The sequence below is a fragment of the Trachurus trachurus genome (assembly GCF_905171665.1).
Source record: "Trachurus trachurus genome assembly, chromosome: 17".
Classification (NCBI taxonomy): Eukaryota; Metazoa; Chordata; class Actinopteri; order Carangiformes; family Carangidae; genus Trachurus; species Trachurus trachurus.
In genome coordinates, this window is record NC_139900.1 from 15978290 (window position 1) to 16003628 (window position 25339).

A 25339-nucleotide genomic window follows, 5' to 3' on the forward strand; every position below is an offset into this window, starting at 1 on the left:
CCAGAATGCCGCCCTCGCACAGTGTCAGACGGATTCGACTTCAGCCATTTTGCTGAAACTGATCATCACGTAGTGAGTTCAGGATACAAAAAGTCACAAGCAGCCATGTGGCATAGAAGAATATACACAGTGAAGGCTATGACCTGGGAAAATACAATTTGACAGAATAACAATAAAAGATGAACTGAGTCTACAATTCTGCTTATTTTGAAAATAGTTTTAATCTGGCAGCGTTGACCGCTGACAGCGGTGCAACTGATGAGTTTCCATGCAAAGTATAAAAATAGAAATAAATGAAATGCATGATTCATATCTTGGCAGTAGGGTTGTTAAAATGATCACTTTACGCAGTCAGTCAAAACAGAATGGATTATAATACCCTTACAGATGTATTGCTACTCTGTTTCCACCCAATTCTTTATGTTTGTCAGTGTTAAAGAGATAAAGGGCACACCGAATGCATGGCAAGGAAGTGCAAAATGAAAAATTTAGTTCAAAGTTGCTGTGAAACGTGTTTTTAAAGATATGCAAATAAACTGTCAGAGTAAGAGGCTTTGTATTTCCCCCCCATGATTTTTTTTTTTTTTACTTCCAAATTGGTATTCTGAGGACAACGCAGACAGATAATAGTGCTCAACTTTGAACTGAGCTCTGAGGAAATTACAAGGATGTTTTAGCTTCACCTACTTGGCAAACACTTCTACAATCTTGCCACAACAAATAACTGGCTTACACCAGCACTGTCTCAGCTAAACGCTGTGTCTGGTGCTGAATACAAATGGGAGATTTGAGGTGACAAACAAGATCTTCGAAACAATCTTTCAATAAATTTGTGCTTGTTGTTTTGTTTTGTTTTTCTTAAATGTGGACAATGTTTGCAACAATGACACAGTTTCACTTTCCTCAGCTGTTCTCCTCACTCTTTTCTTGCAGGGAGCGCGTACAGGGAGTGCATGGAAAATGGGACGTGGGCGTTGAAGAGCAATTACTCCAATTGTGAACCCATTTTGGAGGAGAAGGTTAGTGTGGCGACGCAGGAGCGATCCCGCTATGCCCTTCATTCAGTACACAATCTGTTAATCATCTCAAACAAATGCTCCTCACAGCCTCATCATTACTCTAATGGCACATGGGGAGAAACCATTCAGATGTATGGGAAAGTAACTTGTGGTGTTTTGATCTCTTCAAGCTTTATTGAACTGCATTTTATTTTAAATACTTTTTGTTTCAAGATGACTGGGCAAATGCTTAAGTACAGTCTTGCCTGTGTCTCTATGAGCAAAAGTCTAAAGGGGCTCAGTGTAAGACTGATGTATTGTATGTAATGAGTTTTGGCCTGATTGCCTCACATCTCGTCTCCTGATTATGTGTATTTCTGGGTCTTGCTCTATTTTGTCAGATCATTTTAAGCTGCGACATCTGAAGTGTGTTAATGGCGTTTCATTCTCTCAACACACTGCAGCTGACAGAGACATACACTTAAGATCCACCCTTGGTCTTTTCATGCATTCATGTATTCCTAACCTCATTTCTGTTTGTGTTTGTTAAAGAAGTAACTCACGTGCTGTCTTTCCAGAGAAAATATCCAATGCATTATAAAATAGCGCTGATCATCAACTACCTAGGCCACTGTATCTCTGTGGGAGCTCTAGTCGTGGCCTTCATTCTCTTCTTGTGCTTAAGGCAAGTACAGAAATAGTTTTAATCTAAATGTGTCCCGTATGCCTGAGACCTCACATAAGACAATCAGGGAAATTCATGTAATAGCCTCGGACTGCTTATCATTAATGTGCTTTATGTCAAATGAATAGATGTCTGCAGCATGGCTCAGCTGGAGCATTCAGGCATTATGTGTATTTCATAACATGTCTTTATCCAAGCATTAGTACCTTTTTTATTTGTGTACTGATACACACACTCACCTTCATCTACAATGTCAGAGCACTGAACAGCCTCAGCTGTGCTGTACAGTAGGGTTAGGTCAGCGTGGGCTTCTGAAAGCAGATAGTTATGTCTTTAGTTTAAAGACCAAAAAATCATCGAGCAAGACTTTGCGCAGTGATAGAAAAATAGTTTGTTCTGCCCGTCTTGTTCTGGCTGTCTTCTGAACCTAAGACTGTGTTAAAAGCCAGACTTTTTAAATTATTCAGCTTTTAATAGCTTTTTACAGCATGGTGACCAGTCATATCTACAATATTTAGCAGTGGGAGTCTTTAATCCCCAATTTGTATCAAGATGACACTTATTCCTCAGAGTCAGAGCTGAGAGAAATCTGAACAGTTAGATGTGATACAAATAATCACAGGTTTAGCATGACTTACGCTTTATGAGGACATCAGTCCCTCTGATGTCCATGGACAAATAACAATAACTGCAGGACTTGGTAGAGAATGGTCACATTATTAGGTTTCCTCCACTGTTGAAGAAATCCAATGATAGTTGTCTTGAACGTCCATAGATACAAAGTAGGCTGGAGTGCTAGTAGCTAATTTGGCATACTGTTTAGTATATTTCAAAAATAAAGAGCAGATCATGACTTCATGCATGAACTATTGAGACTATCTGTAGTAGAAGAAGCAATTTCTGATCTTACCCTACTGTATACAACACAGGTCTGGCTGCGGCAACATGTAGAATCGCTCTTTACCATGACTACTGAGCCTGACGATCAATCTCTCTTTGTGGTTTAGGAGCATACGATGTCTTCGAAACATCATCCACTGGAACTTGATCACCACCTTCATTTTGAGGAATGTTATGTGGTTTTTGCTTCAGCTGATCGACCACAATATTCACGAGAGCAATGAGGTAACAGCACTGATGTATTATGGGCCATTGTAATGTATAATTAGTTACAGCGAGAGCACAGAAAGCAATTAAAAGTCTTAATAAAGAAGACGGCCTCAATAAGATATGAAGTACGGTACTGTACTTAAAAAGTAGTTGTGTTTCTGTTTAATGACTCAGCGTTTTTGTCTTTTTTTCTTTCTTTCTCTCTTTCAGCCTTGGTGTCGATTAATTACGACGATATACAACTACTTTGTGGTGACCAACTTTTTCTGGATGTTCGTCGAGGGATGTTACCTTCACACAGCCATTGTGATGACCTATTCGACCGATAAGCTCAGAAAGTGGGTCTTCCTTTTCATCGGATGGTGTGAGTATGTTCACGCCGACAGTGCTGGGAGACAATTAGTAACGCTACACTCAGCTCTCGGTTCTGTAGGATACACAGGGCTCATGCTTTGCTACACTGAAAACACCACATAGCAGCAGAAGTGTTATCTCCTTCTCATGCATGAGAATATGTTGAAATAAGGTTTTCAGGTATTTATGATGTTGTTGTTTTTATTTCATCCCAGATGGATTTGAATACAAAATGTAATTTAAATATATTTTGAACTCAAGAGCATGAAATTTGTGGTGATTTGATGATGCTAAATCAAGATTATGAATGATCAGGCTCATTATACCAGCTGTTAGAGCTTTCAATAAAATCACTTCAACGGCAGATGGTGTTTGCTGCGTTGTCATGGAAATGCAGATGGTCAAGTTTCCATATTTACTTCTCATCCATTGTTGCCCAACAATTGATTTTCAGCTGAAGTTAATTCCTGATTCCAGAAAACAAGATAGAGAAGGCTGCTCTGGAGCCGTTCATCATTTGGTCACACAATTATCTCTGTATTGCTGATATTTACATACAGTGAAAACATACTAATCATAGCAAAATAGAACAGGCTAGTGAAACAGCTGAGCTACAGTTTTATATGACATTTCTCGGAAACTCAGAGTGAACATTTACTCGAAAGAAAGCAGTTAGGTGAAGGCTGGTCAGCCAGTGAAGTGGAGGGAGACCCTTTAGTGCTTCAGACTCAAGATGAGGCTCTGATTTCATAAGAGAACAGAGCAGCAGTGAAGTGTGGAAAATGTCTTTTTTTTTGCTTGACTTGAACTGATAGAATGAGTTTTGAACATGCAGCAGATTCCCTGTCATGACCACATAAATTATTTATGCCCACCTTGACTTAAACTATTAGAGGAAGCATATTGTAAGTCGGACAGAGACAAAACCAGTGTCAGGATATTCCATCCTCAGGCAGATTAATGCACATTGAAACATGCTTCATTGCCTCACTGAGACAGTCTGACATTTCATTCCTTTCCTTTTTGTGTAATGGACATTGTGTGTTCTTGTAGGAAGAAAACACACATACAGTACTTTGGTGCATATAGGCCAGGCCAAAATGAGTCAGAGCTTTATGAACAGAAGAACGAAGTAGTGGGAGATAACAGATTATTGGTGATGACAGTTGGATGAACTGATTGGCCTTAAAATAGAAATCACCAAAGGGACACATTGCACATGTCAATCTAGAGCTAATGATCTAATAAGATTAAAATATTAAGTAACTGGCAGTTTTTTCTGATGATGATCTATTATCTGCACCACCTCCTCTGCGAGGAGAGGTCAACTCTTCACTATGCAGATGTTGATTAAACTTGCCTTTTGTTTTAATCCAGTCTCATGGTGAAGCTACATGCAACATATTGGAGGTATTTTCAGTCGACAGAAAATCTAGAAAAACTTTACAGTGTGTCACTCACCTGTTAGAAAGACTATTAATTGGCAGACAAATTGTACCACAGTGCTTGGGATAATTCTGCAAAAGAAGAGTGCATAGAAGAAAAATGAGCATTAATTATTAAAAAATTAATCCCTACAGTAAATAGGTACTGTACAATAGCAATATGGTATGGTGGTTTATTTGTACAATGGCTGCAGCCAGTAGGGAGAATGGATTTCTTGTTGTGCCACACTTGAGAAAGTGTTAATTAGTGTTTATTAGGAAATGATAGAAGTAGGGCAGATTAAATCTGTCTTCCACCAGAGGACTAATGTTCGCTGGGACTGAAATAGGTTTAGACCTGTATTCTTTCAGCTCCATTAAAGGTCATTTGACTGATCATTTCAGCTCTTACACCACCTGATCCACTTTGTCAAGCTGGATACAGAACTTGACCACGTGACCTTGTTTTTAAAATGTCTGATTTCATGCGCTGGCATAATGATCTTTAGCCGGAAGATGTTTCGCATAGGCTGAGTGCTTGTGTAAAAGGAGCAGACTCTTCCTTGAACTGCAGTCCTCAGTGCTTCGGGCTTCACTTTTTAATTTTCATCTGAACATGCAGTAAAAAAAGCAGCAAAAAGGTTGTGGTGCAAGTACAATTTCATGGACCACACTGACTGACTGACAAATGACTGTTGGTTAATAACGTATTATTATTATTAGATGGATGGGCAGTGTGTGCTTAAAGGACTTGTTTTGAGTTTTTATATATGAATGTGGATAAAGTTGTACAGTGTTTCACTTTAGGTTTGGTAGTAGATGCGTTGGTCTGCACTTATATTATTGTATTATTATTTATTTTAAGTTGTTAATTAGTGGTTCAAGGAAGCTGTAATCCAAATTTGTCTGAGCATGAAGCGGGTCAAATAGGCAGGCCTATAAGGATTTCATGATGAGAGGCAGGTGTGGGTGAGACTGATGACTGATTAATGGTTAAGAAAATTAATATTTCATATATAATCCTTAAAAATAAGACTAAAAATAAGCCTTTTCAATATTCAATTGCACATTGAGACAAAAGGGCCATCATGCCCTGAAAACATATCATGGCCATGTATGCATTTCATAAACAACTCCTGTTGATTGCAGATTACTTCTCAACTAGTACTCTTCATAGAGACCTGTGGATTTTAGCTGAATGTAATAGAAATTCTACTTTTTCTGAGACGATTTAAAGTAATGAGTTCCATTCGTACAGTTTAACACCTGCTAATAATTCATCCATTTATTAGCCATACAGAGCTATTTAGATTCACGGGGTAGGTGGGAGTCTGTGAAGTCAGTTATGAAATTATGTGAGTACACTTTGCTCACAGGAGAAGACCAGCAGCCACTCCACAGATAAATGCACACAGGTCCATTATTTCTCTCCTGCACCTCTGAGCTCAGCAGCTGTGGCTCCTGAGTGATGTGTTCTTATGACTGTAAAGCCTCTGTTGGCTTAAACGTTGTTAGTGTAGCTGACTGCAACCTTTTCTGAAGAGGAAAGTGGGAACATGTGTCTTCATCTTTTTTTCCCCAGGTTTGTACTTTGTGGAGTACAGAGTCTTGCAGACTTGTTATGTTTGATCAAGCAGCACAAATACTGTGTGGTCCTCACCTTCTGCTTCCAGTGCCAATCAAAAAGCTGTTTGTAGTGGTGTTAACAAATGTGTTTTTTTTTTTTTTTTTTACTGTGGGTGGCTATTATTCAATACACAAAATGTATTAGTTTCATTAAAATCTTTTATATAAAAGTATTCTCTGCCCCTTATTGTCATGGAGTAGGATGACTCAATAGAGATGACTCAGTTCAGATAACTCAGGCAGCATCAAGCCTCAGCTGGCACAAGTAGACAAAGACAAAAAAAAAAAATCAAACATGTGAAGACAGAGCAGTGGTTGCTGCTGACAGGCTGCCTAATTAATCAACCAATATAGGCCAAACCCAAAAACATACAGACAAAAAAGAGTGTAGAAAAGGCAATAGACAATTCGGTGGGCAATTAGTGAGAGCAGGTCGATATGAACACTATGAGCTGATTAGGGCATTGAGAGCAGGTTAGGAGGTGGGCAGTGGATAAAAGATGAGAAGGTGGTGAAGAGAGAGTGAATGAAGAATACATAAGACGGTGGGACTTCTATTCTGGTTTTATTCTGTCCCTGGCTTACAGTACCTGAATCTTGTGTCTTTTTAAAAAAAAATTTACAGGCATTCCCTTCCCTATAATAGTAGCCTGGGCCATTGGAAAATTGTATTATGAAAATGAACAGTAAGTATTCAGTATCAAATCTATTTTCCTACAATTTCCCCTAATAGGATGCCACTGAATCTCTCCTCTCCTCTGTCAACAGATGTTGGTTTGGTAAAGAACCTGGAAAATATATGGATTACATTTACCAGGGACCAGTTATTCTCGTCCTCCTGGTAAGCGTCAACACAGAAACCCATCGCACTGTGCCCCCGTGGCCATTATTTTCACTTTTCTTTTTCTGTTAGAACCATCAATTATTATTACACTACACTAACAGAAGATTTATCACTAATGTCTATTTGTAGGTGTAAACTAATGAAAAAAAAAGTGCCCTGGAATGAAAATTGTTTTTATATAATGAATCATCATTTTCATTCCTGCGACTAGCTTGTCAAAAAAGGTGGAATTAATCATCGCAAATAACAGCTCTGGAAATAAGAAATTGTGTTCATAGCAACGTATCCACATACAGTTACATAAAAGCTGTTACACCAGCATGTAGCAGCGCGGTTCTGATGGGTGTGCTCCTCTGACACTGTCTTGCTGAGAAAAGAAGTGGCTTTGACTTGTGTCGCCTTCTGCTCCTCCCACTCGGCATTTAATGAGCGAAGTGGATCTCAGTGTGAGCCATTAGCGCAGGGTTCAAAACTAATTATTCTGTGTGTCTGTTTTTCTAGATAAACTTCGTGTTCCTCTTCAATATAGTACGGATTCTCATGACCAAACTAAGAGCTTCAACCACATCTGAAACAATACAGTACAGGTGAGTACATTATCTGCAGGACAGCAGGAGTCCCACATGCTTTAAAGGGATAGTTCAACATTTTGGCAAATTGGCCCATTGCCATAATCCCTATAGTTTTAGCAGTGGGTTTGTTACCTTTAATCGTCAGTGCAAGCTATTTTTAGAACGGCAGAGCAGAGCTGCGAGCTGCTCAGAGCTACGCTACGGAGGCTAATGGGATTTCTTGGTTTCCCTCATCAAACTCATCAAATACACAATCCAACAACTCCAAAACGCTCTCGTGGACAAGTTGTGACCTGCACATTCACCAATCACCACGCTATGAAATAATAACAGAACGAGTTGTTTTCAAGGCAAATGCAAGAAAAACTGCCCCTGACAGTAACGCGCATCAGCGGTTTTGCATGAATTTACCTCGAAAACAACTCTGTCTCGTAACGTTCTGTTATTATCTCATAGCGTGGTGAATGTGCAGGTCACAACTTGTCCACCACAGCGTCTTGGAGTTGTTGGATTGTGTATTTGATGAGTTTGATGAGGGAAACCAAGAAATCCCATGAGCCTCCGTAGCGTAGCTCTGTGCAGCTCACGGCCCTGCTCCGTCGTTCTAAAAATAGCTTGCACCGACAATTAAAGGTAACAAACCTACTCAGTGACGGCTGGTATCAATGGGCTAGTGGGGCTAAACCCTCCCTGCATTACACAACAAAAGATGAGGAAAAAATATTATATATATATTATATTCTCTAAAAAACATACAAAAGATTGTTCTAAGTCTTAGTAAAATCGGAACTGGCAACAATATTAAATAGTTTCAAGAAAAACACAGGATATCTCTAAATGGGCTAATTTTAATCAGCCCCAGCTCACCGAGTCTGCTCTCATTCATTTTCCGACTGTGGATGATTGACAGGTGCCATGTCCCGCCCTCGCCATTGACCGACTGTTTGGGCTAACTTCATTCAGCCCACAGGCCGATCGGTTCTGACCAATCAGCAGCGGGCTGACGCAGGGTCAATGATTGACAGGCGTCATGTCCCGCCCCCTTGGTTCACTTGTCATTGGGGCTAATTTCATTTAGCCCAACACCGCTGTTTTCAGACCAATGACAGGAACCGGAGGAAAAGTTGTGTTGTTGTGGGAGGGAGAAGATAGAAACAGCGGCGCTAGGCGCTAGCATCACCGGTAGCATTACTTTACTGCTCTAAATTATCTTTGCTAACATGAACGAAGTGGAGAATCTAGTTTCTAAACTCACTGGGAGCACCAGACTTAAATGACATGGCGATAACAGACCAGAAAGGCCGTCGATATGAGCTGCATATATCGTCTTTTTTTTTTTTTTTTTGGACTAGACCCTTCTACTTAATGCAGTGTGTAGGCCTAGTTAGTTGCTATACTTTTGTGAGATGGGATAACCCTAACTTTTAGCTGTGTTAACCATTTAATGGGTATAATTTATTTATTAGCCCACCCAACTAATTTGACCACCAGCCGCCACTGAACCTACTGCTAAAACTATAGGGATTATGGTAATGGGCCAATTTGCCAAAATGTTGAACTATCCCTTTAAGGCGGTGAGAAAATACATCTGTATCACCAAAGTAGCTAATTTAGAAAGCGGGCAACTGTAATTTGAATCTTTGCAATCAGTCACTGCTTTCATCCAAATCAATGAGTTTCATCCCCAAATATTTCCTCACTGAGTGGATACTTGAGGATCTGATCTTATTGACAATACAATCAAATCACTGCTAAGTACTGCAATAGTACAGATCCATTATCATTATTATAGCTTTTCTGTGCCCCTTTCAGGCGGCTAAGTGTTGCTGGTAATTGCCGTTAATGTTGGTATATGAAAACAGTAAATCACACCAACGCCCTGAAAGGTAATTCTTTGTTTTCACACTGATAGTTACAGTAGAGAAAGTAAAATGGAGTTGTCAAAATATGTTGATTTTCTCAGTTGTGGTTCCTCCAGTCTTGTAGGATAGATGCATGTTGTAGGCTGTTTTCTTGGGACTCAGATGTGAAATTTAATTTGCCAGGAATAGTGCCTATTTCAAGTCTAGACAAACAGATTGGTCTGAGTGAGCACAAGGAAGTTACAGTATGCGTTTGCACTATAGGGCCATTTCATTTAGTCCCAACAGTCCCCAATCTTCTAGAGGTGAAAAAAAGGAGGCTGACAGAAGTTGATGAGTGTTTGGTGTGTGCTTGATAGAGGTGAAATAACACTGTGTGCTTGAGGTTGATATGCTGTGCCGCTAAAATTGTGTTTGATTTCGTACCTTGTGTATTTTTCTCCTTCAGGGATTATTTTGAGTTCATGAGGTGTTTACAGTGTCTCGGTTCTGACAACTTCACTTCAGCCTTATCACACTAGAACTGGTTTTCTGGTTGCTCAGTGACAGTGAGCCATGCAGATGTAAGAGAGTTGAGAATAGGGGTGTCAGGATATATCTGATGACCTCAAAATAGACCTAATGCTTCCTTCAAAACTCTGAATATATGAACAGAATAAATGGGTACTGTACTGTATGTGAATTTGATGAGATGGGACTTTTCTGTCATTTTCAAATTTCTGGCCTGTCACAACAACACACCAAGAAGAAGATGTGCAGGAGACATATCATATATACAGCCTACATACAACAAATCCCTTTGGTTGGTGTTAATCTTCACAGCATGACACTTACTTGTTTATCCCAAAAACAAAAACTCTGTAAAGGACAGTTCAGTCCTGTTGGATCCATTTCTTAAACATGACTGATTAACAATTTAGTTCCTGCCCTATCACTTATTAAAATGAAAATATATTAGCAATGATGGCTCATTTTCAAACAAAAAAGAAAAAATACCATGCAAAGATTTTAAAAGTTTCAGTTTTTCTAAATGCATTTATAAAGCCATCAGTTATGCTGGATCTTCTCAACCGTCTGGAGTGTTGTGATAGAAACAAGTGCTTATCTTGTCAGATGGATTTTTATCATAATGTTGATAGTGGTGGTGGTGTGTTTTCTCACAGTTCCTATTCTCTCAGTTTGTGCACCGCCCCTCCCCCTCAACATTTCAACACCAAGGGATATTTTAGTCATTTTTTAAACAATGTTCCATAATTTTCTCTACAGAAAAGCTGTGAAAGCAACACTGGTGTTGCTACCTCTGCTGGGCATTACCTACATGCTCTTCTTTGTGAATCCAGGAGAGGACGACATCTCACAAATCGTTTTTATCTACTTTAACTCGTTTTTACAGTCCTTTCAGGTAAGAATAATACGGAGTGACATTAACCAAGAAAACCCACACACGCTGTCTGGGAATGCAGAGAATGATAATTATAGTATGATGAAGTCATAATAGCTCTGTAGTGATTTCATTGTGTCCTGGAGTTATATCACTTCTCTCAGGGTGACATTTCAGGTTTAGGCTTACTTGTGGGAAAATGATTAGAAGTAGCATCCTGGCTGCGCTTACACACAATATGGCCTTCCTGCCGCATGTTCAGTGTTCTCAGCTGTCAGGATTAACAAGGCCACATGGGCATGATTTTTGCTCCGTGGCCTTTTTTTTAATCTCTCTATCTACTGTGTTTAAAATCGAAAACTGAGTGGGAGGCGAGAGCAAAAGGCGATTTCAAGCAGTTTCTTAGCTATATTTGCTATTTGCTATGACAAGGTTTTCTCTGAAAATGGAACATATTTGCCTTTTTATTTCATGATTTCATGATTCTCTTATGTCTCATCAGGTGCTATTATATAATACTACCATATTTTCTCTCTAATTGTAATGTGTCTAATCTGCAGGGGTTCTTCGTATCAGTGTTTTACTGCTTTCTAAATGGAGAGGTGAGTCACTTAAGTTTTGTCTGTATTCATGAATTTCACTCGGTTGTAAAATGGGGGGTGTTGATACATGATTTTAATAAAATTCCAAATGAATTCCCCTGATCAGTTAAGTCATTTCTTTTTTTAACTAACGTTAAAGTTCAGATGGGAGGTAGGATCAGGCACCTTTCAAGAGAGAGAGAAATAACCACAAGTTTTTGTTACAGTGAAATTGTAATATAATTACCTGTATGATACTGTAGGGAAAAACTTAATTGAGCTTGGTTGTTTGGGTCTAATTAAAATACAAGTAAGTTGCTGGATATCCAGCTGTCATTAATGCTCTCATAAAAAATTACACATTATGTCAGTAATGTAAATCTAATAGTGAAAAATAAAGGACCATCTCGCTGCTCTCTTCCGAGCTCAAATATAAGGGGTGGAGAAGCAGTTAATGATTTTGGGAAGAAATTGAGTCGCTACTTTTCAAATTATTTAGTGTAAGTGCTACTGGCAAGAGACTCTGTGGTATTAATGGATGGGTTTAATTTTTTTTTGTAATGGCATTTTGATTACTTTCTGTCAATATAGTTGTACGTGGTTTTCTTGTTTGCCATAATTCTTCATCTTGCCCAGCTCTGATTTAAGAGGTTTAATAAAGTTAGGTGGGAAAATGTTTTATTGTGCAGCTTTCGAAATGCCAGCAGTTTCTCCACATTTGGCCATTAAAATATTTACAGTCAAAGGCATAGTGATAACTTTTCTTTTTAAATCGGTCTTCCCACCCACCCCAAAATAGAAATCCACTAAGCTCTTCAGCTCTCTCTGGGTTTTTTTGTAGAATATGCTGAGTGTCTGCCAACCGGGCAGACAGCCTCCCATTGTGTCCAGTTCTGCTGGAGGTTTCTTTCTGTCAAAAGGGAGTTTTTCCTCCCCACTGTTGCCAAGTGCTTGGTAATTGTGGGAATAGTTGGGTCTCTATTTGTAGGTCTTGGCATTACCTTTGCCATACAAGTGCCATTGGATAATGTTTGTTATAATTTGGTTCTATATAAATAAAATTGAATTGAATTCAAGAACTACAGTATGCAACTATTCATCCTTTTCATCCTCAACATCGAAGGTACGTTCGGCGGTACGGAAACGGTGGCACCGCTGGCAGGACAACCACGCACTTCGAGTGCGAGTGGCACGAGCCATGTCCATCCCCACATCTCCAACTAGGATCAGTTTCCACAGCATCAAACAGACAACAGCTGTGTGACCACTGAGACGCTATAATCTCTACAACAGCATCTGAGGGAACAGACAACCTCTCCTAGTACAAATAATGAAGTGATTTACTGAAAGGACTGATTCCTCTGAAAAGTCCACAGTGTGTCCAACATGACTGAAAATTGATTGTTGTCTATAGTCAGAAAATATAGTACCTAAAATTATACGTACACTGCATATGAAGTAAAATGGACAGATTCTTGAAGGACTTGTGTCTGTAACATACTGTAGCCTACATGAGGTATGGCGGTTTTAGTTTTTCCAGAGATTAGTGTATTTAAAGGACATCATCATTAAGCTGTCACATCACAACAAGTCTTATCTGATTCTTGTCTTCTAACTGCTTAGTGGTTATTAGTGGAGGAAGATAACCCTGCAGGATTTATTGCAGGATACCTCATACACATTGTGACTTTGAGGGAAGGCAGCAAGAGATACTTGCAGTTTAATTGACTAAAATGCAAGGTTTCCAAAACAGCCAGTGAATACAATGAACATCAAAATGCAAAAATGCTCTTTGAGTTTACTGCTCCTTGGCATCAGCAGCTGTTTTTGACAGCTTAGAAAAGAGCTTTGGGGAAAAGGGATGATCCACCTGAATTAAATATTTAAAATAAACTGCACAGAATAAAAGGCATGAGATTTAAAAAGAGTCACTTCTCTTGCTAGTGAAAAGGGATTCAAAATAATTTAGTGTGAAGTGAATAAAAGGTATCCAGCAAAACACTGGTGTACATTTTGGTCAACTGAGCTAAATATTTTATATAAGCTGTTCTAATGGAGCCTTTATAATGTATCCTCAGAGGAGTCTTCTCCTTAAAGTCTCGTTCTTTTATACCATATTGAATTTCTATTCTTGTACTGTACTGTTTTAAACAATGTTAAAAATACTTCACAAGCTAAGCTTCCTCTCTAATGCTGTGTCCCAGCTCGTTGTTTCTACCATTGTTCAATTCCCCTTTGTTGGATATTGCTTTTTTCTCTCAGAGAGGGAGGATGTTTGACTTCCTTGTGGCTAATGAATGAACAGTCTCAAATCAAGTAGCTAAAAGCAAGCTTGCATATTAATTTGCAACACTGAAACTAAAAGTCATTTATTGAATGCATATGTTCCATACATGGATTTATCATGCAGGCACAGTGGAAACAGATTAAATTCTTCTGCCCCCCTAAAGTCTTTCTGGTTTTCTCGTAATCAGCGTCACAACTAAGCTGCTGGTTCAAGAGAAGAGAAGCTTGATTAAGGTCGCACCAATCATATCCCTAACCACTTGCCCCGGTCAGAGCAACATACTGTCGAGGTTTAACACCAACTCTCACATCTGCTCTGGCTGCTCAAACAGTAATACTAGGAACAGCCGTTGTGCAATGGCCAACAAAAGTACATTTGTTTGTACTAAGGATAAACACACATTAGATTTGAACAGGATTACCAACAGCCTGAGTTATGCTGCAAACATTTGGTACAGATGTTGCTTTGCGTGTTGAGAATGTTTAAATGACATTTTAGAAATATGCTATCCACTTTATATCAATAAATGTGATGAGTAAATCGATTCTCTCTTCGATGTCTGTATGGTAGCTATCGTAATATAGGCCTACAGCTGGTAGCTAGTTAGCATAGCTTAGTATGTAGACTGTAAATATGGAATAAATCCACTCTCCAATTAAATCACACATAGATGGTACAGTAATAAGTGAATTCTTGAGAAATTTTATTGTAATCTCAGGACAGAAAAAAGTTGCTGTTCCCCCCATTTTTACAGTCTTCATGCTAATATAAGATTGCTGACTAAATTAGCCATTGAGTCATTGAAGTGGTATCAATCTTCACATCTTAGGCAAGAAAGGGAAGGAAAATATTTTAGAAAATATTGGACATTCTTTAAGTTGTTTTATTTTAGCATATTTATTTATTTGTTTGTTATTTATCTGTTTATATTTATGAAATTATTTGAAATCCACTGGATCTAAATTCGGTATGGATTTTGAAAAAGCAAACTAAAACATACTTTCTGTGTATCTGAAGGTGTTGTATAGTAAAACATGTAACATTAAATATTTCATCAGTCTGTCTTTTAAAATGTAGCTACATTTTGAAATTTGTATTTTCAAAAATCTTTTTTACATTAGTGCAGACATTTCTTTTGTTGATGTGCTGCTCAAGTGGGCTGATGTTGTAATATCAGATGTGGATCATCCAAAGTCATTTAAATGTAAATAGCTTCATGACCTCATTGTAAACGTGGAGGGTACATTGCAGAATGCAATACATTGTGAAATATTTTCATACGTAAACAATTCATTTTTTCAAACTCACCAAAGATATAAACCATGTTTACCAACATACTGAATTTTTATTATCTACATATTTCTATTGTTCCCACTGCACTTTGTAGACAAACAAACTTGTTGCTGTTATTTTGTACACCATTCATTGTACATACTTAAATGTATTCCACACAGTGTGAAGTCGGATTTGGTCATTTAAAACTGTACATCTGGCCTACTGACTTTGTTGAAATCTCTTTGTTGAACCACCCATGTTGCCTTACAAACAAAAGGAAATGCATTTTTATGTGAAAAGGAAGCTAATGTCAGTGTAAATGATATATCATTGTGTTTTGGATATACATTTGTACATGCAAATGTGAAAGGAAAAATATCGATTTAAATTAAAATTATACTCTTATTGTTGCTCTCTGACTTTTCATGTTGAAAATCTCATATTTCCACGAAGCTTGTAAACATCACTGATTGGTTTTGACAGAGTATAATGCATCATATGCATTCAGTTACATTGGGCAATTTGGCAATTTAACATTAGTCGCAGATTGCACTAATAGGATTTGTTTAGTTGATTCATTATCCCATGTTTTATGAAATACATGCACCACTCATTTAATGACTCAATCAAGTAATTATTCTTATGATAGAGTATACTACTTCAGCCTCACGGGCACAGTGGCATGTAATTGTCTTGTAAATATAGTTTTTATGGAAGGAGAGATGCCCTGGGAGAGCGCCTGTTTGGTTATGTAATATGAATGTGGATACAGTTTCATGTATTGCAGGCAGGGCTTGAGTGAAGTGGAGCAGAAACTATACTGCCTGTGCCCAGAACCCTCAGGACTGGGTGAGTTATACATTCCCAAACAATTAGCCTGGACTCTGATGCAGCCTAATAAAGGCTTGTTGTGACAATTAATGCTTTTTATGGTTGACAACAGTATAAGGCAGACAGTCGATGAGATATTCTTCAGTGTACCAATGCCAGAGGCGAACAGCACATCTGCACTTTTTTGCAGTTTGTTTGCCCTGAGTTCCCTTGTGTCTATATTGAACTTCATTTCACCAGTCATTATCTCAGCTAAAAATAAATGACTGACATAACAGCCTACAGGCTTAACAATGCTTCACCATGTATGATGTTGTAGTGAGATATTTCCCTTTGAAAAACAAGAACAAACAAATACAATGTAGTGAGGTTAAGACTAAAAAAAGTCAATGAAGGATTTCTGCTTAGCTAATCTCAGAACCTCATCCAGAATATAGCTCCCGAGTGACATCCCTTAAAAAAGCCCCCTAGCAATATACCTGTAAGTCAGTTTATTTGTCATTTTGCTTTCCTATTCTATGTTTTCTGTGGCTAAGAGAGGTTTGCCAAGACTGAGAAGTCAAGTCCAGTAGAGACTAATTAAGCATAGCCTGCGTTCCAGTCCCAGCTTTAGTCCAAGTCTCTAAAATAATCTCCATGCTCAACCTGGAAGATTCAGACCTGCAGTCAACAGGAAAGAAGAGAAAATAATCATCCATCTGATTGTTTGTGTCCTCCAGCTGTACTGTTGAATGTTTAATTCTTAACAAATTATTCTTCTTTCAAGCCCTTTATGCACTGCAAGGAATACAATTCATGGTGGTAATATTTGGTTTATTGTAGCCTATAGTTAGTTGGCATGATGATGGATGCATGATGCAAAATGTGGGTTCCAACATTTTTTCCAGCTTGACAGAGTCGGGACATATATAATTTTGCAATAGCAACATTGGAGGGGAACATTCCATGTTGTTTGTATCCTGAATGTTTTTCTTGCATTGAGAATTCATTAGAATAAGGGCTAAAAGCATGTAAGATCGACTGGTTGCATCGAAGCAACCTCTGTTGCCAAGTCATTCGCTAATGGGAAACATTATTACACTATTGCTCTTAGTGGAAGTGTACATTTAGGCTTATTTGATGTCTGTCACTCTGAATCTGAATAACAGAGAAGGGAGCAGAATTATATACTTCAGTTTATTTCCTTGCTTGTCCAATTAATCAAATGGTAAATGGACTTGCACTTATATAGCGCTTTTCTAGTCTCTTGGACCACTCAAAGCGCTTTACACTGTAGGTCACATTCACCCTTTCACACACATTCATACAGCGCTGTAGCGCAGGAATCTAACCATTCACACACATTCGTACACCCAATGGACACATCGGGGGGCAAGCGTAGGTTCAGTGTCTTGCCCAAGGACACTTCAACATGTTGCCAGGAGGAGCCTGGAATCGAACCACCGACCTTTCGGTTAGTGGACAACCCGCTCTACCTCCTGAGCCACAGCCACCCCCAAATCAATAAAGCCAAAGCAGAAAATGTAAAATGAGAACATTTTATTTCAGCGTTATATTTCTCCTAAGGATGAGTCCTTGGATGCTCGGGCTGAGTAAGATTAAATGGCATTTTAACAAGGACAGCATTGGTCTAAACTAGCCTACCTGGAATAACATTAGGGGAATGGCTTCATTGAGATACAGCTGGTCTACTGGTTGAATCAAAATAACCATAAACTGGTGCCATCCTGGAGATCCAATGGAAAATTGTCTGTGCACAAATTATGGCTAAATATATAGCCTGACACTCAGGCTGGTAGAGAAGAGCTGACTGACGAAGAGTGGCTTACGTGATGTATTGAGAGCCACTTTATCCCCAAGCTGGTGGGTCAGGCATTACAGGCTCATGGAGTGCAGCAAAACATTGTACTGAATATTTGATATATTATTTGCTGTTAGCAGCAGCTAACAAGTTAGCTTAGCAACAAATTGGGCACAACATGTTAGCCAACCACAGCTGAGTAATAAGCAAACACAACACTGAAATGTCTAAGCAGTGGTAGGCCTACTCAACACAATCCAAAAAACAAATTTCACATTCAGGGTAAATGTTAGTTTGACACAAAGCCTACTGTAAGTGCACTGGTGTTTTGCTAATGGAGAAGGAGGTTTAGGCTGATTAGTCTTTATTTCAAGTGTAGGAAGATTCATCATCAGTAAGACTTGAACTCTGAAGGGATCAGATGGAAATTTGATGTAATTTTTGAATGCGGGGGATTTGAGTTGAGGTGAATCATAGTGGCGTGCTCTCATCTGGACATAAGGTGCACTGGAGCTTTGAAGCTGTACTGAAGGAATTAGAAAACACATCCCAACCCAAGATCCCTCATTTATTCACCATAGGATCTTTTCAACCACAGTGTTTATAGTGTCCCAAAATGACTTGGGCAACAGCTCCATCTGCTGGGCAAAGAGAGGAAACACTACTGGAACTGTATTACTGTATATTGTTTTCAGTCTTGGCCCTCATTTGGTTTTCTGTGCACCCACAGACCTCATATATTTTTTACTTTCTCCTTTTTTAAAATCCCCTCTGTCCAAATGAAAGTGACCCTCCCTTTAAATTGTAGCCTTTTTCAAACTCTAGAGTTCCTTCCCTTTATTGTAATAACATAAAGTGCAAAGAGCCTTTTTTCCAACGATGGAGAACCTTTCCTGTCACACGTAATTTGGAGTGAAGGAGCATTGTTTTGAAAAAGAGAGCACCATCAAAATTTATTTTTTTATTTACCATGATCTACAACATTAACAGGGCCATGTGCAATGTGTGCACAGCATCAACAACAGTGGACTTAGAAAAACAAGGTGAAACATTGATGAGTCACAGATCCCTTTGAGAAACATGGAAATGAGAAATATACAAGATGGGATTCACAGGAAGATAAAGATCTTGAAGTGAAGTGAAAACAAGCTCATTACATCACTCCTGTTGATTCCATAATGCTGAGTGATGTAGCACCAGAATGACAATGAAGATCGCAGTGCACATGTACTGTACCCTTTTTAATTTGCCATAATGTGTTTTACAAAAGCTTCATAATTTATGCATCCATTAGCATCCTCTTGGTTTTGCATGAGTTGCTCCACCTCGTCCTCCCTCAACTTCTCACCTGTGGTTCATGAGAGGGAAACTGTCAGCTCAGTATGTGTGTTTTCCTTACAACAGCAACAGCAGTATAAAAATATCTGTTTGGGGCGAAACTGCAGGACTTACCGAGTGTTGCCAGAACGTGCCTGAGCTCAGCGCCCATGACTGTGCCGTTCCCCTCTTTGTCAAACACCCTCAGACCCTCAACGAAGTCCTCAAAGGTTCCACGATCCTTGGCCTTGCAGATGTGTTGGTGAATGGGGAGAAACTGGTCAAAGTCCAGCATTTTGCTCTGCATGTCTGTGGAAAATGAAAGTGCGGATTTTACAAAAAATAATAACAACTGTAATAATAAAAAAAAAAAGCAGGCTTAAGTTTTGAACTATATTTGAACCTTTTTCTGTATTTAACAGATGCTACATTTGAACCTGATTCAGCACAGAGTATTAGCACCAATCTCACCGTGCATTATGCAGGGAAAATCACTCTTTGTGAATACTACCGACCTTCAGCTTTGGGCTTTCCAAGGACATACGTGATCTCTGCGTTGGTGGGATTTTGGCCCAGAGCCCTGATCAAGTCACCACACTGGCCATAAGTGATTTTCATCTCGTTGAGCGGAGTTCTGTCAAACAGCTGGAAGGCATCTTTGAAATCTGTTGACAAAAATAAAAGCCATGCAGTGATTCCTTTTGGATTCTGCTCAGTTCAATAAAATCTTTGAGGGGAGGCTTTAGAGTGTTCTCTGTGTGGCAAAGTCACAATCTATAATGGCATGCCTTGGATAAAAGGGTCCTCAGCTGAAGACAAAGTCAAAGAGGCCCAAACCTCACAGTATTGAACTTCAATTGACATACCCCTCCTTTGACTTAGATGGATGTGTTTACTCGAAAACAATAGCACATCCCTGAACCACTGTATCATCAGCTATTGTTGAACATTTCTCGCACACTAATGGAGCACGATCACACAAACCATTCATTCCCTCTATAAATAGCAGCCAGTCCATGCACCACAAATGACAACTGTAACCAGCCTCAACCTTACCCTCAATCTGCTCCGGGGTGAACTCCAGCTGAAAAGAGAGAAAGCAGACAGGGCCCTTAGATGCTGCTGCTCATTCAAGAATTACTAAAGCTCACAAGGGAAGTGAAGGGGATTGATAGAAGCAGATAATTAAATAATAATAATAAAAAAAAAACATAATAGCAAGTTGATAAGTACAATCCCTGACCTTGCCTCCACCTTCATCATGCCATTCCAGTAGATTGAGTTACAGTCTGCATGTGTCGTGATCTGATCATAGTCCATTGTTTATAAGTGACCTTGGGTCTAACACCCCCTATACAGTAAGTATACTGTCAGCTACTGTCAGATTCATTTGAGTTTATTTTTGGACGTGATATGTAGTAAAGAATCTTCAGTACGATAAAGACCAGTGAGGTCAGTAATTCACAACCTAATGATTATGCCGGAGGTTTGTGTTGAGTATTAATGAACTAACTAATGAGGCTGATAAATGACACAGTCCTATACAATTAAAATGTAGAGTTAGTAGACTTACTACAGTATGTGCTGCTATATTGTTAGGGTCATTTCAGTGATAGTGTTTTTAAACAGGTGAGGAGCTGGGAGTCTGACTAGCTTCAGTATCTGTATGACATTTGAGTTTTGCGGTCTCCATTTTGATGAGTTATTTTTAGGTCTAAAAATAAATCATTGTTCTGAACACTCATGACAAATGTTGACTATTAATACTCCATGTGTTTTTTGGACTCCCATCAGATGGTGCCCTCACTTTTTGGCTGCCGTCTGGACCTCTACCAAACCCCGTCTCCTCTGCAAAGCTTTGCAAAAATATTATCTAAACACTTATCTAAGCGTGCTTAAAGATGGATGTTGATGGATCTAATTATCTATATTTTTCTTCCTTTAGGTTTTTCCACCATTTCTGCCCTGGGTGGACTGGTGTGGGTGGTCTGCTATTCACAGACATAATGAAAATCATATTTTGTGGCTTTAACCAAGCTCCATTGTAACATGGCGGCTGGTTCGCCCAGGAAAACATTTATCCATTGAAAAGGGGCCAAGTCAGCAGAAGATCTTTCCATAATGTGTGGTATCAGCTAGTTTGCCTCTGAACTTCACCAAGAAGTCAGCGCCTCCCTCACTGTGTAATACAATTTTGCCTGTTTGAACTTTAACAGATATTCTGTGAAGCTGTGAAATAGCGGTGAATATCTTACAAATTGTCAGGATAACCACAGCCCTCTCAAATGGATGCAGTCTTGTTTTGCTTGCATTGCCAAGTTTAGGTCACATGGGGTCTCTGAAACTCTTTAAATGCTGCACTGGTTAGTAACCATTCAACAGCTTCTATTAAATCAGCATTAATAGCAATTATCAAACTGTGAGATTAAACGAAATGTTACATTTTTAATGAAATTCCCACTTAAAAGTTTAACCGCTCCAATCAATCAACATCTAAAGTCAGCTCACAGTCTCTAGTTGAATATAACAGTTTAAGATGTTTTAATAATTACCGTGATTGTTGTGGGGTCGAAATCTGGGGTCTTGGGGCGCTCAGGCTCTGGGGGCTTTGGAGGTGCTGCTGCTGGTTTGGGCTCTTCCTTCTTCTTGGGGGCCATTGCTAGAAGCTCAGAGGAACGTGAAGGGGAGGACTGGCAGAGCAGGGGGATCCAGCACGCTGCAGCTGGAGGTGGCCCATTAGAGGCTGGGTCCCTTTATCCACTGTCCACAGGTGTCATCTTCACCCCCACCTCCCTTCCACGCCCAGCTACACTGCCAACAATAGGGGGAGGACTATAAAAGGATATGCCTTTGTGCTTCTATTTAAGACAAAGACAGTTGTGTGTTAGTGTGCGTACTGTATGTGTGTGTATCAGCAGAATTAGACGATGGAAAACTATATCAACTAAAATCCTCGGCCTGGAACCTTCTGCTGCTAATTGGGCTATTTCCATCAGCACAAGTGAGACCCTGCGTAACCCCCCTTATCTTAGGCTGTTGACCTTGTCCAGTGAAGAGTGGTGGTTATCAGTGAGGTAGGGGGGCGCGAAGAAAATTATGATTGCCGGATAAGAGGGGTTGAAGCTCTTTAAATTACAACAGTTCTGTGTGATGAACTGCAATTCCCAGCAATTATCCTTGATTATTATTCAAAATCCCAAACGAGTGACACAGCTATTCACTGTGCACACTGTGCCAAGATGAATCTTTTTTGTGATGACCATTTATCTGGTCTGATCAAAGGGATTTGCAGAGTATTAAACTCAAATCCGACCCAAAATAGGATCCAGTGAATGTTGTGTCTGTCTGCATCTCTGAGCCTTGTGTGTGTAGTTACATGTGAACCAGCCTCTCTTAATGGTGAGCATCTCAAACACAGGAGTCAAGAAAGTAATCTAGGATGACACTAAGTGCCACTTTGAGAAGCTGCCATTCACACTTGAATGGAGTCAGACAGAGTGGCAGTCAGAGTGGTGTTTGTTGGTGTTGGCAATGTTGTGGAATAAAGATTGAATGAATGTTAATAAACATCCAATCAATCTAAGAAATTATGAAATGATGTTTGTCTTCACATATGATAGGCTAAGAAGACGAAGGTGTTCAGTCAAAAGCCTTCCAAAGCTAAAGCCTTCCTTCTTTTTGTTAGATGACAAGCTGTAACCTGCAAATGGATCATTAAGCACGGTATAAAAAAACATACACACAATACAACATATTGATTTTCATTAGGCAGTAGAGGCGATAGCACATCAGAGCCAGTGCTATACTGTATGAATATGTGCTATTATATGTTGGCTGCTCCTGTGTGAGGTTGAACTTCTGCATGTTACAAGGCCAGTTTTGCTAAATTAAACAAAACACAATGCAACATTAAAAACATCAAAACATTTCACTTTGTAAATTAGAGATTTGATGGGAGAATGTATTATTTGTTGGGCTCACAGTGGGACACCTCATTTATATTTCATGAGGTAAGCAGGTAGAACTGGAGTCATGAGGATTAATCATAATTATCATGATTGTGAGGGCTGAGTCGCTTTGTTGACAGCTCATGGTCCTGTGAGACTGTGTGACTCAGTGAAATGAATGTTTACTGCAGTTAAAGCCTCACAGTTTTTCAGTATTCTCCTTATTCTCCTTTGTTGTTATTTTTAATTTGATGGGGCAGATGGGTGGTTGGGTTTTGCTCAGTATGGACTGAAATAGATGTTTTGATTTGTGTGCGAGTGCTGGCATCTATTTTGATTTTGCATCTTGACATATGGAGGATGAAATATGACCTATCCATAAATGAACAAGAGTGAAAGCTAAAAAAAGGGTTTTCTCCTTGTAACTTCAAAGGCTCAATCAGTCTGAACTGTCTATTTATAAAACGTTGATATAGATTTAGTCCTGTATTTGATAGTTTTTAAGATATGTTTGTTGGATTCCTGTTTCTATAACTGTTCCGAATACAGTACAATAATATTTTGTTGACAGAGCAGTCATCCATAATCACACAGACTTCATTACATCCCTTTGTCTTTGCACTGAGAGATGTAACTCGACAGCTGCTCCGCATAGCCTAGGCCCCCACACATCTCATGTGGCAAAAGGTACTGTAGTGGCAAATGGTGAGTTTTGGCACATGTAAAATCTGGCCCTCGTTATCATCTGTCAGGCTTAAAGTGCTGCATTACATACATTCTTCTTAGGTTTATCCATTTGCCTTTAACCCTTGCAGCCTGGCTTTTTGGAGATGAAAAGTAAAGACCTTTAAGCGGGGGGAACGCAGCATGAGCTGAGAGGGGCTTCTGTACTCGACAGGATGGAAGTAACAACATTATCCTGGGAGCCTGCACGTCTTTATCATCACTACAGGTGATAATCTACAGTACTTGTTGTACATGATTAAAACAAAAACTAACTCATGTTAATCAAAGATAAATCTTAATGGAGACTCAAATGAACACTCTTTGGGATGATGTCAAAGACAATATATGCTTTTGTGGTAGCAAACAGCCAGTCAGTAAGAATTTGGAGAACAGGATTTGCAGTTTGTTTAAAAGTTGCTGTAGACAGGGAAACCTTTTAACATTATAACAGGTTGATGTTGCTCACTGATGTATGAGAAGACACTTAAACCATGAAAGCATATCATCCTTCAAACACAATTAAGAGAAGCACACACTGTGAAACAATTAGGCCCATTCTGCTTCTCCCGTGGCCTGGATTGCCAAGGAAGAGACAGGACATCTGAGCATGAAATGATCACCCAGATTAGTGCGAGCCAGGGAAATAATAAGTCACTGCAGTTTGTTCCTCATTATTTTTCAAACGCAACACATGACTGAAGTTGTCAGCGTCTGGCTGAAGCTATAACCTACATAGAGACATAGACGGAAACAGCGTATGTCAGTCTGAGTATAAATGGATTCAACCCTACATAGCTTGGGCACAGGCCCCACCCCCTGCACCCCCTCCCTCCTCCCCTCAGATCCCACCAGGTGACTGCCATTGACAGGCTGTGGCAACAATTCACGACATGACCAACAAGCTCTTCAACCATTCGAGACCTGTGCAGTTTGCTATTTTGGAGTTTGTCTGTTGTCTGGTTGGCATGTACCTTGGAAAGGCTCCAATTTGTGCACAATGCCAATTGTTGCTTGGACCCATCTGACGACCTTCAGTGCAGCTGTAGCCTTCGCTGTGTAGTGCGTTAACAACCCAGATAAAAGCAGGCCTGTTATACTGTATAATAACCCTCTAAAAAGTGGCAGTTCACTTCTGATGTATTACTCACACAATATTGAATTTTTTCCCATTTATTCAAATACCACCAGTTAAAAAGAAACATTAATTGAGTGTCCCCGCTGTGCAGTTCAATTGTGAGGCAATATATTTCACTGTGTTATATGTGCTGCTGTGACTAGGTGTGAAATCCTGCGAGGGAAGACACAAAGAGCCCTATTTTCAGAGCGAAGAGGGGGGTGATGGAGAGGAGAGAGGATCTGAAATGAACTGTGGTGACAAGACAATAGTTTTGACAAATTTTAATGCTGAGTAGGAGCGCTGAGTCAGTGCTTGTGTTACTCATGCGTGCCATTTTACTGCCACATCTTTGTGAGCATGTGCATCTTAGGTTAACAGCAGGTTTTGGTTTTGTAGTAGCAGCATGTTTCTACTTACTAAACAGGAGACCTCACTTTTTTCCAACAGTTTGTTTAAAAGACATATTTGCTGTTTCATTTTTATCCATTAGACTTGATCAGCTTTCATGCTATGAGTGTATAAGAGCATGAATGTAAACATTTACATACTTGTTTATCAGATGGATACTGATAAGAATTATATGCATTTACTCTATTTACTA

At 39.3% G+C, this 25339-nt stretch overlaps 2 protein-coding genes across 9 annotated transcripts in view; one reads left to right on the forward strand and one right to left on the reverse strand.

The window, feature by feature from the left end:
- Nucleotides 1-15409, forward strand: part of LOC311001145 (corticotropin-releasing factor receptor 2) — a 45324-nt gene extending 29915 nt beyond the window's left edge. For all 8 annotated transcript variants that reach the window (XM_083992134.1, XM_083992139.1, XM_083992136.1 and 5 more), the window contains 10 exons: nt 934-1019; nt 1577-1683; nt 2691-2808; nt 3004-3157; nt 6823-6883; nt 6966-7038; nt 7543-7628; nt 10742-10877; nt 11417-11458; nt 12561-15409. In XM_083992134.1, the coding sequence (XP_083848260.1) occupies nt 934-1019; nt 1577-1683; nt 2691-2808; nt 3004-3157; nt 6823-6883; nt 6966-7038; nt 7543-7628; nt 10742-10877; nt 11417-11458; nt 12561-12701 (1004 nt within the window). In that variant the 3' untranslated portion in view covers nt 12702-15409. The remainder of the gene's footprint in view (nt 1-933; nt 1020-1576; nt 1684-2690; nt 2809-3003; nt 3158-6822; nt 6884-6965; nt 7039-7542; nt 7629-10741; nt 10878-11416; nt 11459-12560) is intronic.
- A 3197-nt stretch (nt 15410-18606) lies between these two features.
- Nucleotides 18607-21678, reverse strand: myl13 (myosin, light chain 13). Its single transcript, XM_083991183.1, has 5 exons — nt 21501-21678; nt 20005-20032; nt 19464-19613; nt 19084-19257; nt 18607-18979 (listed from the first exon to the last, which is right to left on the reverse strand). The coding sequence occupies exons 1-5, from the start codon at nt 21603-21605 to the stop codon at nt 18873-18875; spliced, it is 564 nt and encodes a 187-aa protein (XP_083847309.1). The 5' UTR covers nt 21606-21678; the 3' UTR covers nt 18607-18872.
- Between the last annotated feature and the right edge of the window lie 3661 nt (nt 21679-25339).

What these genes read in the sequence shown, in the direction of transcription:
- myl13 (XM_083991183.1), bottom strand. Translation starts at nt 21,605, where the DNA reads ATGGCCCCCAAGAAGAAGGAAGAGCCCAAACCAGCAGCAGCACCTCCA. An exon ending in TCGACCCCACAACAATCACG is followed by an intron (nt 20,033 to 21,500) that starts GTAATTATTAAA and finishes CTCTCTTTTCAG; the next exon opens with CTGGAGTTCACCCCGGAGCA. An exon ending in CACCCCGGAGCAGATTGAGG is followed by an intron (nt 19,614 to 20,004) that starts GTAAGGTTGAGG and finishes TTTTGTCAACAG; the next exon opens with ATTTCAAAGATGCCTTCCAG.